Raw genomic sequence first — 16668 nt, 5'->3', positions numbered from 1 at the left:
AGTGACTGCCAATAGTGATACAAACTAACATGAGCTCTGATTAAAATCAGGACACCAACCTTCAGGTCAAAAACAGATTGACTATGATGATCAAACTCATGTAGTTCTTATCAAGGGCATAAGGGATTTTGAGCTTGATCAAGCATGCATCTCATGAAGTTTGGCTTGAAATTATTTTTCAGCATTTGATATGAATTTTAGTTCATTTATTATTTATTTGAATCTAATTTGAGCTTAAGTCTGAACCAAGCAAAACTAATGCCCAATTATTTGAACCAGCCTATTTCAATCAGCTCGATAACCTTAAATTGAACTGAAACCAGCTCGAGCTCTTATCAAGTTTTGTTGAAGCTTGAACTAATGCCCAGTTGATTCAAGCAATTCCAAGGAACTTGATTTTATGAAAAAAATTATCAAACTGCCAAAATAGGTCCACTATATATATTTCTTGTACTATATAACAAACATAATTTCAACTGAGCCTGATCAAACTGGATTTATTTGTCGCCCTGCTTGAAATTAATTTCAAGCCTATAAATCGGGTTTAAGCATAAAAGCTCAATTCAATTACATTAGAACTCAGCCATCTTCAAGTTATTTTGAGCAGAGCTCAAGCTGCTCATATTGATCTACAACCAAGTCCTCATCCATTGTAGATTTGAACATAAAATTCTTAGCCCAAACTTGACCTTAATACAGATCATGCCATGTGTCGTTCCCAATAAATTTGAGCAGATGTCACTACATATCCCAAAGTGCCATCACGCAGTTGATCCTGATACTTTAAGACCAATATTTAACTTAGTTTGGCTTGAAAATATTTAATTTATTTATGAAACCAGGGCTAAAGTGAGAATGTTGAAATGGACATATGCTAGTACAAAAAAAGATAGAATAAAAAAAATAAAGTCACTCATGAAAAGGTAGAGACAGCATCAATTAAGGACCAATTGAAAGAAGGATGACTCCGACAGTTTGGGCATGTACAACATATAAAAAGAAATGCATCCCAAAGAAGTGATTTGATACATGTAGAAGAAAAAAAGGGATTAGAGTAGACTGAAAATCATGTAGAATAAAGTAGTAAGAAAGGACTAAATATTGGTCCATCTTTCAGAAAGTGTGGCTCTAAATAGAGCATAATGGAGGAAAACGATTCATGTAGCCGACCCCAAGTAGTTTGAGATCAAGACTTAGTTGAGTTGAATTGCATCTAGATCCCATGGCCAACCTGTTGATTCTAATTTTGTTCATGAGACTGAACTTGGAGTGGGTTGGGCTAGCATGAAAACCAAGTTTAAATGACTAATTTGCACTAGCAACAGTGCAGAATGAAACTCAGGAAAATACTACTTCAAGGACCTACCATGCAACATTAAGATATATTTAGTAGGAACTATTATGTTTAACTAAGATCAGGGTCACCTTTAAGTAGAAAAGACAATGATCACCTAATTATTGTGGACAAGTTGCCTAACCATGGTGTTGCCTTTGCTTTTTTGTACCCTTTTTTCCCCTCTGAAAAGCCCTTCCATGCTTATATAACAATCAACAAGGTTCGCCGTACCGGTACCGAACCCTGTACCGGTGCCGCATTAGTATAGGCGTACCGAGTGTCGGTACGGTACTGTACGCTCGGTACCGACCGTACCGACATTGGTGTACCGATACCGGTACCCATCGGTACGGGTACGGTACGCTCGGTACCGACCGGTACCGACCGGTACAGCGAACCTTGACAATCAACATGTTTCCCACCCAATAAATAACTTCCCAGGAAAAGCACCAGCCAAATCGATTCAAAAATTTAGTTTCCACACAAATGATGGAAACAAGAATGCCCAGAAGTTACTCGCTTTTGGCATCTTGTTTCCCTTTTCCGTCTAGCAAATATTCTTAAAAATCACTTCCTGTTTCCTGCTTTCATTTTGCTTGGTACAACTGAGTCTCTCAATCAAAACTCTTCCATGAAGGTCCTGCAAAACGAAGTTTAGGCTCCTGAACGCTTGCTGCACGAGCATCTTTCAGCAAGTCGCATGGGATGGTTGGATCTGTTTGACCCAGACTTAACCTAATATGTGTGCAACTAGGTGCGAGTGGATCCAATAATATTTTGGCCTTTTGGGTCTGCTTTACCAGGCTTAACCTAATAAGGATCTGGAAGTACTACTTGGATGCATGTTTGACCCAAATGGATACAACAATGCTAGAGAATTATATTTGATCTACATTGGGTCCACTCAAAGACTCTGCAGATTAAGGACTGCATAAACAATTACTAAATGAAATCCTATAGAAATATTAAAATTATCATTCGTTACAAATATTATACACCTAACATATCAAGTCCATGGACTCTAAGCAATAGCAGGGCTTCTCCTAGAGAGTGCTCTGAACAGAGTTCAATCTGTCTTTGTCCTTCCTCTTCCTTCATTCTTCAAAATCTTTGATTGGTCGCATCATTTTGTATCAAAGGCAACTACCTGAACTTTTGTTTATAAGATCACAACATTCTAAAGACCAGTCATAGCACAATAAAAGGATCATTGCAACTTCCGATCAGATGATGGAAATTAAAATCTATAACGGAAATTAAAATCTATACTATGCTTGGCGACCTGAAGAAAGACACTTGACCAGTCAGAGAACATCTGCTCAGAAAAATAACAGAAAATGTCAAGAAGATGATCATCCATAATTGAGTACAAGGATTGATGGTTTCTCAATTCATATTTCTCTTTAGGCCAACCACTTCCATCTCATACTGCTTGTCCATTTGGTAAGATGCTATAAGAAAGCAATGTTGAAAGGGCAAAGGCATTATTCCTTGTGCCTTCTACATAGCTTCTTCAAGGAAACCCATAGCAAAATATACAGAACAAGAGTCGGCCTACCCATGAGACGGATGGTAGAATAAAAATCTTAATTTTCAGTGCTTATTCTCACAACTCTGTGGTTGAATATCTTCTCTCTTCAACAGCAACAAAGATTATAACATGTATCCTTATGAGCAATCACCTATACGTTTCTAGCCATGCTCAATTGTCCTATAAATTACCTAAAACCTCCAACATGCCAAAGCTTGATTACAAGGGAAGGATCAAGAGAAAGCCCTTTTAGAATTCAATTTCTGTCAGGCTAATCAAAATATGCCTATTATGTATTCTCTATGTTCCACATGTCCGATATTGACTTGTATTGACATGATTCTGGTGCTCATTGCAAACATAATTTTGGCTCTAAGAATCTTCCAGTTGTTTCAATCACAGAACCAAAATCTAGAAATATAATGCATTGGACATCTTTACAAACACTGAATTTAGCTTCAAATTACCTTTTCTAACTGATCAAAGGCTAAAGAAATGTTAATGGAAGTTACAAAATCAACACAAAACATGATATTAAGATCATATCAATAATAAATCATGAATACCAAATTATAGCCATGCGAAGCAGAATAAATCAATGTAATTATACACAAAATCAAAAATTAGCAAGCATGCCTAATTGAAGGAATGAACCTCAAAAGAATGATTTTTAGAGACACATGATGAAAGCCTTGAAAAGGTCCATGGGGAACATGTATAGGTGAGAGGATGTCCCCAAATATTACCCACAATATTCAGAATATGTTGTTAAAATATCACATCTATTTCTCATACAGATAAAAACATATGACATCTTATAAAGTTTTCCCTAAGAAATTGGCAATGACTTCATTTAGACTGTGTCGTTCATCATTATCCAAATGGATCAGTCTCTGACTGAAACTTCAAACTTCAATATTTTTATTTCTCTTTCGTGTGAATAGACCACTCATCAAACTTCTGTATTAAAACTTTCAGTTGCAAATTATAACAATCTTGATCATTTTTTGCCTCATAACATTTCAAAAGTATATGAGTTGGAATTCAACTATCATTTAAAAGTTACAAGAGAACAAGGATAATGTTTTTCAAAATGCTGCAACATAAGACTTCAAAAGTGGGCACTATTTCAGTTAGCTCGTCCCTCTAGCCCTTTCAAAAGAATAGTTTCAAAAACCTTTTGGAGAACTTGCTTTTTCCTTTTGCCAGATATTAAATCAAGCGCCGAACATGAAATGTGGAGTGTTGACCATTGCTATATTTCTTTGAATGAGTTTTGGTAACATAATTCATGAATTCAGTCCCTTTCAAAATTTTCCTATGAGAGACCAATTTTTAATACTTTGATCAATTCACTTTGTATAAGATATAAGAGTGGATTCCTTGTCAAAAATGCTAATATTTCATGTAAGCGAGAAAACAAAAGTCCCCGTCAGCACAAAGTATGAGAACAGCAATGACAAAATGCAAATCTTTGCCACCCAAAATGGTAAAGAATGCATACCCTCCTACATCATTCTATGATGTGCTAAAGCCATATGTATGACAAGATATTTTTCAACAACAGCTTCTACTATGGGAAATTGGAGATCTTCATGTGAAGTTTGAGTGGCCACCTTAATGTTTCTGTTTTCATCTTTTTTCTCCTTTCTCTTTCTTGATTGCAGGACAAAGAATTGCACAAAATATGTTTTACTAAGGAAAAGAACTAGACTGAGTATCCATTGACTTATCAGCAAGTGCATATGATTTTCACTAAGCATTTCAAAGACAAAATAAAATAAGTGAAAGAGCACAGTGAACCTAAGTACCTGTGATGAAACCTTGAGTAATATGCTATGACTGCCAGGACAAGTTTACGTCCTTGGTTCTTGAGGCAAAAATGAAGATACGGTCCACACTCGACAGCCTCTCTATGTCCATATGTACCCAAATGGCTGTTATCGTCTCAACACTGTAGGAAAATCCAAGTCTATCTGATCTCATGCCCACCATGTCAGTGGGAATCTTAGCAAAATTTACTTTCCTTGAACATTCATAAATCCATCCATGACAAGATTTAGCCTCTACGAGAGTTTTCATCATCATCATCATCATCATCATAGCAAGAGAGTGAAAATAATCATCTCTGGTCAAAATTGCTGCTCTGAAAAGTGAAGATCAGATATGCTGCTCCTGGTTTACATCACCACCTAGAATTCTAATTCGCATCCATATCATCATCCAAATCCACACACTGTGCATTAAGACTGCAGACAATAGACTCAGGATAACGAACCTTGACTGCATCATGGCCAAAACGATTGCTTAAAAGGCCAATCTCTGTCTCCTCATTGTCACTGTCAATGCTGTTTGGAGTCATTCTGTTCTGGTAACTCCTACGTCCAAGAAGAAACACATTGAAATAATAGCTCACTAGATTTTTCCTCCCCTTAAATGGAAAACATCGATAAAGCTGGTCCCAAAAATTCTTTGCCAGACACAGTGGATTCAGGCGCACAATGTCTTTGAACTTCCTTTCCTCTTCCTCTGTCCATGAAAGTGAAACTTCCTCACCCATGCGATTGAATCTCCAAGCATAGAAAACTGGACCCAACTCACATTTCAATTGGAGTCTTTTCTCTGCCACGTGAAATCTGACGCACTCTACAGAACCTGGACGTTCACAAAGACAAGTATCTTTCCTTCCTTCTCCAATAGGATTTTGGCTGAATGACAACCTCCTCTCTTGATTTTCTGGAGGCCAGATCCGTGTCCCCAACCATTTCAAGGTCTCAGGATCACAAGAAGTTTCATAAGGCTTGCCAGTCCAATCTGGCACATTTGCTTGAAAGGACGGGTCTACAGGGACCCGCTGCTTCTGTAGTCGGTCTATGGATAGCAAGTCAGCTATTGCGTCAAGCATCAAGCTGGGATTTCGAAGTCTTCGTTTGATATCATTATTCTCCCCTCCTACAGCCACAAAACCCTTCTCATCCATGTCATCGTCAGGATTTGTGGATGTGTCAGAAGAAAAGCCTGGAGTATATTGCTTGTTTACAGCTTGAAGCCTCTGGCTGCAGTTTATTTTCTCTCTGCTCTGGGAATTGTCATCAATAGAATCCTCATAAAAGGAAGGATGTACCTTCTGCCCTTTCTGCAAGACCAAATTGGAATTTACATAAATGAGCATTAAGCATTTTTAGAAGAAACCCTGTAAGAGAATTATTAATAAAAAACTAAAAGCAAATTGCAATATCTTTAATGGAAGAATACTATGCTCAAATATGTAACTATTAGAATAATCTAAACAGAGCCAATTCCTCTCATATTTTGGCACTGTGTGTTTCTCCCCGTGTTTACATCAGTCTGCATCTACAGTACAGCAAGGATACTAGAGCACATATTTTTTATAAGCTTTAAGGCAGATATGCTTTCATGATTTGTTAACATAGATTAACTCTGCAATCAATCATTACAAAAGAAAGATTAACCTAAAAGAGGTTAATAAAAGCTTATAGAACCACCAGTAGTTGGGCACTCATAAAAAATTTAACCAAATAGCAGCTGCCAAGGTAGCTGACTTAAGTTACAAAAAAATTAGTAGGACAACATGTCCACCAACAGCAGAATTTGAAGTTTTAGTCAAGGTTTATGGTTTATAACTTTGGCATGTATCAGATAACATCAGACGGTACATAACATTTTCTGCCCTCATGTGTGGTTTGAGATCTTTTAGCATCTTGATTTGAACTGTATTAATATACATAAGCAGTAACTTTATGTTGTCTTACAAGATACTGTGATACTTGGTGGAACAGATACTGTGATACTTGGTATTACAGTTTAATTAAGTATGTTATGCCAAAGCTGTAAAGGCCACCCTAGAAGAATTATTCCAACCAAACTTTCCCTAAAACCCCTTGGTGCAAAACTCCGTGATGACCACAGTAGGATATTAGGAGTATCTCCAGATAATTGCCCAAAACCTTAAGAAGCTGCTACTTATTCTCAAGAGATACATTTCCAAATATGACCATCTATCAATGTAATTATAAAAGTAACAAATTTAGGCTGTATTCTATACTTTTACCCATTAATCCAAGAACAAGCTTTAGACATTAGAGTCACTAAGTTGGAAGCTTAGTTACTTGAATTCAAGTTAATATGTCTGTGTGCATTTTATAAAAATACTCATGAAGAAACATGGTAAACAATTCGAAAGGCTACAATATCTGAAGAATTACTCGAACGAGATGATGAATGTTACTAACTGTGACATCTCCTCATAGAGAAGGGTTGGGAGTGCAGGGTTTGTTTCTGTGGATGAAGTGCCCTTTTGCAGCAGACACCGTAGATTTTTTTTCTACTTTTTATGTTCACCACCCTCAATGTTCCATACATGGTTCCAAAGTCTGTATCATTGCCATATTGATTGTCGATTTTCTTAAACCAAGCAATTTCAATGGTCATGGCTTGTACAAGGTTGGTTTTCAATCTCGAGGCATTTACCTCTGTAGTCTATCTCCACCTTATGCGACTTCAATTTACTTTGAGAACAATATACCCCTTAACTTTAGGATCAAAATATAATAAATATTTAATATGGATCAAGTGGTAACACCAAGTCTAAGTGTTTAAACCAAGGTTCGCAATCTCAAATGCTAGACCCCATACTAGTACCATCTTGGTACAGTGTTAATACGCAGAGTATGGGAAAGGTTGGCAAACCAATACTCAGTATCTCCTGGCATGCCGTGTACCAATTTGGTACCGGTATGATACTCCTGGTACACAATGTTATGAACTAGTATGGCATACCATGGGTTAAACAATATTATAGTTTTCCTTGTTACATGTTTAATTTTTTTCAAGCATCATTAAATTTTTAACTAAATTATACAAAATGGATATTCCTAGACTAGAACAAATGCACTCCTACTATATGTAATGTTGTATGATACCTCACAAATAATATTAAACTTCGGCAATGAAACAACCATAAATGGTGTTAAGAGAGATTAAGATAAACTATCTATTTCGCTATCTCATGCTCACTGAAGGGTATATGTATAGCTTGGCCACAACTAACTTTTTGAAACTCCAGCTGACTTTCTAAAACTCCTAACTTAAAGCCAATAGAACTCTTCTATTGCAAGACAAACCCATAATGGCTTTGCAATCCTATACTAAATATCTATAAGACATAACCTTTTTCAATTAAAAGTTAAAAAACCCATGTAATTCCAATTGAACGACTGATAGCTTCCTACGACCATAACCATTATCATCAGGCCTTATCCCAACTATCATATATGTTCTTATGAATCCTCATTCCCAATCAATAGCTTTCTGCTCCCATGACTTAAACAAATTTTAACTGACCCCAACTTTCACCACCCACATTGGAGGATCATCAAGTACATTTGCTATGAAAAATTCTTTGATGATCTCATGATTGGTATACTACCAATACTGGAGCCAAAGTAATCATCATGAAGTTCAAACATGTTAGCTACATGGGCCTGTTGGCTGCATCAGAGCTCTTGATACATGACTTCATGATGGATATTCTTGTTTAGATCATTGTCAAGAGAGCTTCAGAGCTTACATACTTATCGGGTTAATCTTACCAAGTTTAGTCCAACCTATCAGCTCTAGAAGCCACAATATGTCCCTTGTGTTAGGTCATCTTTGTTAGTTTATGAGTCTGGTTGCTTCTCACCTGTATGAAGCAACTGGACACTATAAAAGACCACATTTAACGAAGTACCAAATGCTACCTTGAAAAGCATTGAACTTATATGCATCCTGATGCAAAATGTTACAGCATCAAATAGTCATTTACTTCAAGGAACAAAAGTTTTTACTTTAGCATGTAATGTACAATCCACAGGTATAACACACCCTTATGGTGTTGTCGGAGGTCCTTAAGGAGAAACATAAAATGCATGGACCAATGAGATCCTCTTCTCCAAGAAACAAGGCCCTCCCTCCAAGAGTTTCTCTAGACCCTACACTTAGATTTAGACCTTAAGATCACAGTTTCATGAACAAAACTTGTGTTAATTCCTAATTGTTGCCACCAACTATTTGGTTCATGAATGCAGTGTTCTTCACTCTACTCCCAGTTAACTATAACCACCAAGCATTGCCCTCAGAATTTTTAGTATTGAGTCACAGAACCTAGGACAACGTGTACCTTAGTGACCTGGTACAATACCAGTATGGTATGCGGGTTAGGTACAGAGCCGTATAGACACATGGTACAGCTTTTGTGCCAACTTCAGCAGTCTACCACATGTCTGAACAGGGGCATACCATACCAACCCTACCTGTACTAATAAATTATTGGTATGGGATTTGATATCAATACTAGAAACCTTGGTTAGCCTAACTATTTTGGGTCAACTTTTTGAATTTTGCTCACCAAAAACTTCTATTTAGCACTTCCTCTTGTATTATTTTAAAGCTTTACCATATCCTACCCTCGTAACTTTCATCCATGTTATGTCAGGTCTTCCTCCCCCTCTTCCAATATCCAACAAAGATTAAAGTAACACTTGTAATTAAGGCCTCATATTATGTGGCCATGTTATCCAAACTAATTCTCCGCCATCTGGTCGTTAATTATTGCGACTCCTATAGCTCCTCTACTATACATAATTCTCCGTGCACACTTCAATTTTATCACTTTTTGCTACGTTCAACATGTTTCCCTAGACCATTATTATCACTCAACATCAAGCCATACCACATTGTCGAACTTATTATTGCTCTAAAGTTTTTTCTTTGATTTGACAAAGTATGTTTTGATCACATAATACCCTAGAATCACCTTTTCCCTTCAGTTAATCAATCTTAATTATATTATGTCCCATATGATAATATAATTGTTGCTGCTTCAAAAATAATATAAACAAATTACACTAATATGGAAGTACTGTCAAAGCAATCAAGGGCAAAATAACATAAATAGTGGCAATAAGTAAGTGGTTTAACTACGAATTGAAAGATATAGAAGAGGTTAAAGCAGAATACAAAAGGATATTTACAAAGAGTGGATACTCTTTCTCATAAATGGAATTGACACTTGTCGCTTTTCAAGGTCCATTCTTCTGAGACTTAGAATAAGGACTAAGATATTTGAGATATGTCTACAACATCATATTGCAGATTTTGCATGGGTTTGACACCAACTACAGTCTCCGTAATGTTTAATTTATTAAATTATTTTAATCAAAACTTGAGTGCAAGGGGAGCTTTATAGGCTCATAGCACCATAACATTCTTAAAAGGCATAGTAAGAAATCATGCAAAAAAAGTTCATAGTTGGTCTTGATCAACTTCTGAATATGACAATTGGATGCTAAAACGTTTGAAATCAAAGCCTATCTGGATACTTTAAGCATATAAGTTTGACTCAAAACACTATCTAAATAAAAATTAAGAAATATAACTTTTTAAATAGACTCTAGAATGAGATAATTTGCTTGACTTTGTCAAATCCGTTGACACTATCGACTTGTGAACTCAAGACTCAAATTGTTAAACCAAGGGACGCCTGTGTTGGTAGAGTTGGCTATTTAAAGCACATACCTTTTAAGCTTCGATTTCAAAATCATCATCTGCATAAAATTTGAAACTTATTCACCTCTTAGGTTTTAGATTGGTTTTCAAGTATTTCCTGGATATGGTTATTTCAATCTGGCATCATGCATTAGCTATTGTTCAACTTCACGCTAGTAGGAATTTTTCTTTCACAATTTCAAGATGCTGCTGTGATGGTTTTAGAGAATGGTTTAACTTATAGGCCTGGGAACTAGTGCATGAATGCTCCTCTTAGTTCATTATTCCTTGTAAGTTAGAATTCCCCTATCTGCAGACCTCTATTATATCCAAATTGATTTATCCCTTCTATCTTTGCATCTCAAGCACTTAAAATTAACACGGGCTTGCTATTTTATGTTTGCATGGAACTCCTACAGATGCCATAAGAGACCTAGAGTAGTATATATAATTCTACAGAAAGCAAAGGGTTGTACAACAATGTAGCATTGAATACATGGCATAACTCGATCTAGTAAAGCATTGAGAGCTAAAGTCTGCAATTGCATAGCGGATAAATACGAAGCAAACAAAATACCTGCATGAGAGGACCATTAGAGCTCATGCACCGGATCTTTTTGATAAACATTGCCTGCCTGGCCAGAAGCACCTGTGCATATAGTTTATTCAATGCATGAGCTTCCTTACTTTTTGCACGATCCTTCAAGAATAACTTTTCTATCGAAGGATCGCCAGGATCTTTTGCCAACTTTTTCAACCAGTTCAGCATCCCCACAAGAGTCTCCCGCTTCCGTTTAAGATGAGAGAACCTACCATTCACTACACCCATGTCCTCAACCAACATACCACCATTATCACACACACTACCACCAAGCAGCACTCTGCACTCGTTCCCTCTAGCTGGTGTCAAGAACTGATCTTTCTTCGAATTTGAAGGTGGCGCAGAGAGAAATTCTTCCTTCTGATCAGGAACTTCACACAGAAGACCTCTGACCATGGCCTTCGATTTCTTCACTGAATTCTTCTCTGAAACTATCCAAATCCACTGGTCTAGAGCATCAAGATACTTGATATAGATCAACTTCAACAAAGAGACAACTCTGGGGTCCAACCCGATCGCCTCCGACACCGCTGCCCACTGCTGACTCTTCGTCACCGATCTGTATCCGCCCTTCTCGTGCACAACCGAAAAGAGCTCGAACAAATCCACCGGCCGTCCATCTCCGAGCGTCGCCGGCAGCGGCCGGATCTCGCACCTCCGGTAGATCTCCTTCAAGAAAACAGATAGCATCTGATAGAAGAGGGTGCCGCGCTTCTCCCTGCTAAGCTCTTTCACGGGGAAATCGAGATGCCTGCAGAAGCCGACGCTCTGGAGCTTGCGGAGGATCTCCACGACGTCCAGGGAGAGAGATTCCGAGGAGAGGGACCAGCCGGCCATAGAGAAATAAAAGTTTATGAGGCCTCCGAATTCGAATTAGTGGAGAGGGTTTTGGCCGCCGGCGGGCGGCGAGGGGGCGGCGGAGGAGAGCAAGTTACGGCGGTGGCGGCGCTCGGCCAGTAGAGCCGCCCATCTCGTTGCGCGCTTTCTACCGCCCGGCCGGGGCTGAAAACAGAATATTGAACAAGAGAGGGGGGCAATGTGGGGGTTTTAATACGGGAGGAGGAAAATTGGCTCCACAGGCTGCAGGGGCTTGAGATTCTTGGAATATGAGGGAGGTAAGAAAATAAAAATGTAAGAGCAAGAGGAGGAAGGGCTGGGTTGGCTCTTTTGTTCTTTTTTATCCGAGCCCCCCGAAAGGGAGGGCCTCTTTTAGGTCTTGTGAAACCAAGGGAAGTTTGGTATTGAGGGTGCTAGGGTTTTTTAAATTCAATGGTTTTGTGGCTTAGCTGTGGGATGGGTGCCCAAAAGCACAAACCCTAATTTTAGGAGTGGAATAGGTTCGGTGCATCTCGTCTGTTGAGGGGTTATAGTTGCAATCTTCATCTATTGCGTAGAGTTGTGCTGGATCTATACAAATGTGTTAGCAGAATCAAGGAACTACATTTTTTTTTTGATGAAATAGAGGAGATATCAAACCGAGAATTAAAATCGAATGAATGCAGGTCCATAGGCATCCGTTTTAAGCAAGTGATCCAACTGGCTTGGAATCGGAGCATTCCTTTTCCTACATCTATTAGCCAACCTACAACTTGAAGCCAGCCAATCTGCCACTTGATTATCTTTCTGCAAATATGAGTAGCCTTAAAAGCCCATCGAGCTACCTTCATATGCACAATATTTCTCTATGGCAAATTAAAGAGCCTACTTTAGTAAGAGCAAAATTGTAACACATAGAGAGAAAAGAAAAGTTAAGAATTCATACCGAACACATGCAATGCATGTTAAAATATAAATTAATAAAATAAAAGTTGTGAATGAGAATAAGAGAGATAAAATATATGAATTCGAGAAAAAGCATAGATATTTAAATAATTTATCTTTAAATTTTAATAGGAAGCCAATGGATTGGGAACGTGAATAACAGATGGGTAGAGATTTTTCAAAATAATAACTTGTTTAGGATTGCAAGCAAAAACTCTATAGATGAGAAATACTATAAAAACAAATAAAGGTGATAAATATATGTATGTGTGTATGTATATCATATTTTCTAATCATATACTTCGGAAATATCCATTAAGACATAAACTAAAGGCATTCTAGTCAAAAAAACTTGACAAATGGAAATATATCTCTTTCATTTAATAATATAGTATAGATATAAAGCACAAAAAAAATCTATCAACAAGTTATCACAGGCTTTTTTTTGGTAAAACAGTTATCATGAATTTAATTGAAGAAAACCTTGCCATCTAAGCTACTCTATGAGAGACTCCTATTAACTAAACTTCTTTTTTTTTTTAAAAAAAAAAAAGTAAATCACCACTATCAAACTATAGGCTTCGATCAATTTTAGATATGTAGAAAGTTTAAAAATTATAAAAAATTATGAGATATCGATCATAAATCTCAAAAAGGTCTTTCTAATGAGTCCAAGATCATCAAAATTCGATATTTCGAACAAAAGTCATGCTTCTTGAAGATTGTTGATTCTAGTAGACTGCAATAGACTTCAACCACTTGATCTAGCATATATTGATCAAACACTCAAAATAGAATGACCCAACCTTATGCAATGTTATAATTATGTTCTAATTTTTTATTTTCAAAAAATACAATTCTAAAATTCTAAAAATTCTCCAGAAAAACAAAATTCTATCATAAATTTTTCAACTAATACACTAATATAATTTTGATGATTCTTTGCAAGTAAGGTTTACTCAATTTTAACCTTTGATTCTACTTTCTTATCTTCACTGTGCATTTGCACATGCACTTTTACAAGTTATATCAAATTTTTGTTTTAAGGATAGCAATTGTCAAATGAAAATCTGAAGCCATTTTATGTAATTTGTAAAGTTTAAACTGCCTATGAACAAAAAAAAAAAAATCATACATCATGGACATCCTTTATATACATGGTATTAGATCTTTAAAACTATCATTTTGGGATAACTTACTAAAACTTATGATTTTTTATTCATAAGTAGTTTAGAAATTGTGTATCATATTTAATATTTTTTTTCTGGAACATTCATTTTGGAATTTGGCATTACGTGTAAATTCTTTTCTTGGCACCTTATGTGTGTTGTATAACTCTAACCCTCTAAGAAAAGAACATATATGCTATGCACATGATCTAATAAATACACCCAAGTATTTGACTTACGCATTTTTTGTTTCGCTTTGTCAAGAGTAACATTCTTAAAAGCAAAGATATCAACTATTTTGATTGGTGAGTGAGAATACGATGAAATGAGATCTTAGTTTATCTCCGCCAAGATGGACGGTAGAAAATTTTGCAAATATCCAAAATCTTTTAACATCTTGGCTATTTTTCGAAATTGAGATATCAAAATCTTGGATGAAATTGTATATCCAAGTATACTAACTTAACTACGGCATCAATTTTGAATTTATTTATTAACAATTTTATTTATGGAACAAAAAGATGGAGATTTTCAAGTACCAATCGGTGCAATTTATGTCGTGCTAGCTGATATCTAAAAAGCTTTTGATTTATATTAGCCATAAAAATAAAAACAAAGATGTTTTAAAGAGTAGTGCTACTGGTCTCTAATCTTATATCAAACTTTAAGCCCTTTATAATTGGTGCACCATGTATTCAGAGGAGATTTTGGCACAATTTACGAGGTCAACGTGATTCACATGTGGTGTACTAGTGCACGGCACCAAGCTTTCTATAACACGTGGTCTTGAAGCTTTTCTTGGTACCAAGATTGGACCCCATAGTATTTTTGCTTTTTATACATGGTATTAGACAGTATGCATTACCAATAGAAATCATGATGTGTAAATTGAGGCTTATCTCAATGGTCGTACCATTCTACCTAACAAGTAGAGGTTTTGAATTTGAATCTTAGAATGAGCATCCTCTGGTATTGGGTCCATTTTCCTAGTAACCAAAGATTGTAGGTTTAATTCTTGGATGGTGCAATCCCAAAAATTTAGATTTGGTTAACTATAGTGGAGATGGATCCCTTCACCTTTCTCTCAGAAAAATACTAAGGCCCCATTTTGCAGAGCTTTTGGTGGGCCAGAAAATATTTTTTGACCCTCCAAAAATACTTTTGGATAGAATAGGGGTATTTAGTAAAAAAATCAAAAAGTTGTTTTAGCTTTACCAGAAAGCTAAAACAACTTTTTGGAAGAAATGGAGCTTCTTTAGAAAAGCACTTTTAGTATATATCGAAAAGTTGTTTGGAGTTATAAATTTTTTTTTTTGAACCAAAATATCCATGATAAAATATAATAATTACAGAAAATATTTTTTTATATTACAAAATTCTATAGGAATAAGGAACCCTAATTGGCAAAGTCCCAACAAGGAACCTTAATCGGCTTAATAGATTCCCGTGAACAAGGTATTCCTTTTTTCTTTCTATTTTTTGTATCCATCATTTTGAATTTTGTTTTAGAAAAAAAAAATTAGCTTTCTTCTCCATTTCTTTTGAAACAATCCATGATGGAGTCGTCCCTCTCTTCCATCGATCTCTTTTCTCCTTCGAAAGCTCTCTCTTCATCTTTTTTTCCCTCTTTCTCCTCATCCTCCATCACCTACGCTCTTTCCCGTCTATCTCTCTCTATAAATGCCGACCTCCCAGCGTGGACCGCAGCATCACGGTCCACCTCTCAGTGTGGTCGGCATCAGAGAGGATAGAGAGGGTGATAGAGGACCGCGGCATCACAATCCGTGCATCAAAGAGATATGGACTGCTGCATCACGGTCCATGCATCAAAGATGATCGAGAGGGATAGAGAGGGATAGAGCAGTGATAGAGGACCACGACATTATGGTCCACCTCTCAACATGGACTGCGACATCGCAATCCATCCACTCTCTCTTCTGATTGATCTCGCAGTCCACGGTACACCACAAGATCAATCCTATTATAGAGAGATGATCTCTCTCTGTAACAGCATGGTCACTATGAAATATTAATTTGACATCTCAGTAAAGTTGATAGTTCATGTATATAATATTAATTTAATTGACATCTTTAGAATTTTGTAGTAAATTGTTACTTTTAGTGGTTCCTATGGAATCTATGCGATAAGTTTACCTATTAATTATATTGTTGAATTCATAAGTAATTTTATTTATATATAAGAAATGGATATCTAAGTAAGCTATATATGTACATAAGCTATATGTATGTAAATTGTACATATTTAGATATGCTTTACAAGGTACTTTATGATTATGGATGAAATTATGACTTATGATTGAGAAAATATTTCATGTCTTTATTGTTGTATTGTAAGAAAAACAAATGTCTAAGAAGAGCCAACATATCCTTGCTAGTCCATCAACCCATGATGAGAAGAAGAAGAATGCCATTTGGAATGACAAATTGATGGAGGAGTTTTTTGATATATGTATTGGTGAAGTTGAAGCTGTTAATCGCCCAGGAATATATTTCAATAGGCTAGGATAGGCCAATATAATTAAAATTTTTAATGAGAATACTGGAAATCAATATGACTACAAAAAATTTAAAAATAAGTGGAAAAATCTGAAAGCAAATTGGAGCATTTGGATAAAATTGGTGGAAAAGGAAACAGGGCTTGGATGGGATCCTGTTGGAAATATAATAGACACACCAAATGCATGGTGGAAAAAAAAAATTG

The 16668-nt window shown here is 36.4% G+C and overlaps 1 protein-coding gene across 2 annotated transcripts; it reads right to left on the bottom strand.

The window, feature by feature from the left end:
- Positions 1-2196: 2196 nt before the first annotated feature.
- LOC103710364 (AT-rich interactive domain-containing protein 2-like) lies at positions 2197-12352 on the bottom strand. Of its 2 annotated transcripts, XR_604613.6 has the most exons (3): positions 10993-12299; positions 4679-6003; positions 2197-2483 (listed from the first exon to the last, which is right to left on the bottom strand). XR_604613.6 is itself a non-coding variant. In XM_008796048.6 (2 exons), the coding sequence occupies exons 1-2, from the start codon at positions 11851-11853 to the stop codon at positions 5068-5070; spliced, it is 1797 nt and encodes a 598-aa protein (XP_008794270.4). In that variant the 5' UTR covers positions 11854-12352; the 3' UTR covers positions 2197-5067. The 2 variants fall into 2 exon arrangements, 1 of the variants encoding a protein (XP_008794270.4); XM_008796048.6 differs by having other exon boundaries at positions 2197-6003; positions 10993-12352.
- Positions 12353-16668: the final 4316 nt, after the last annotated feature.

Source organism: Phoenix dactylifera, chromosome 6, assembly GCF_051530095.1.
Source record: "Phoenix dactylifera cultivar Ajwa chromosome 6, Ajwa_hap1_PhDact_Kaust_v1.1, whole genome shotgun sequence".
Taxonomy (NCBI): domain Eukaryota; kingdom Viridiplantae; phylum Streptophyta; class Magnoliopsida; order Arecales; family Arecaceae; genus Phoenix; species Phoenix dactylifera.
The sequence above is the reverse complement of the archived record's forward strand: the minus strand, read 5'-3'. Positions and strand labels throughout refer to the sequence as shown.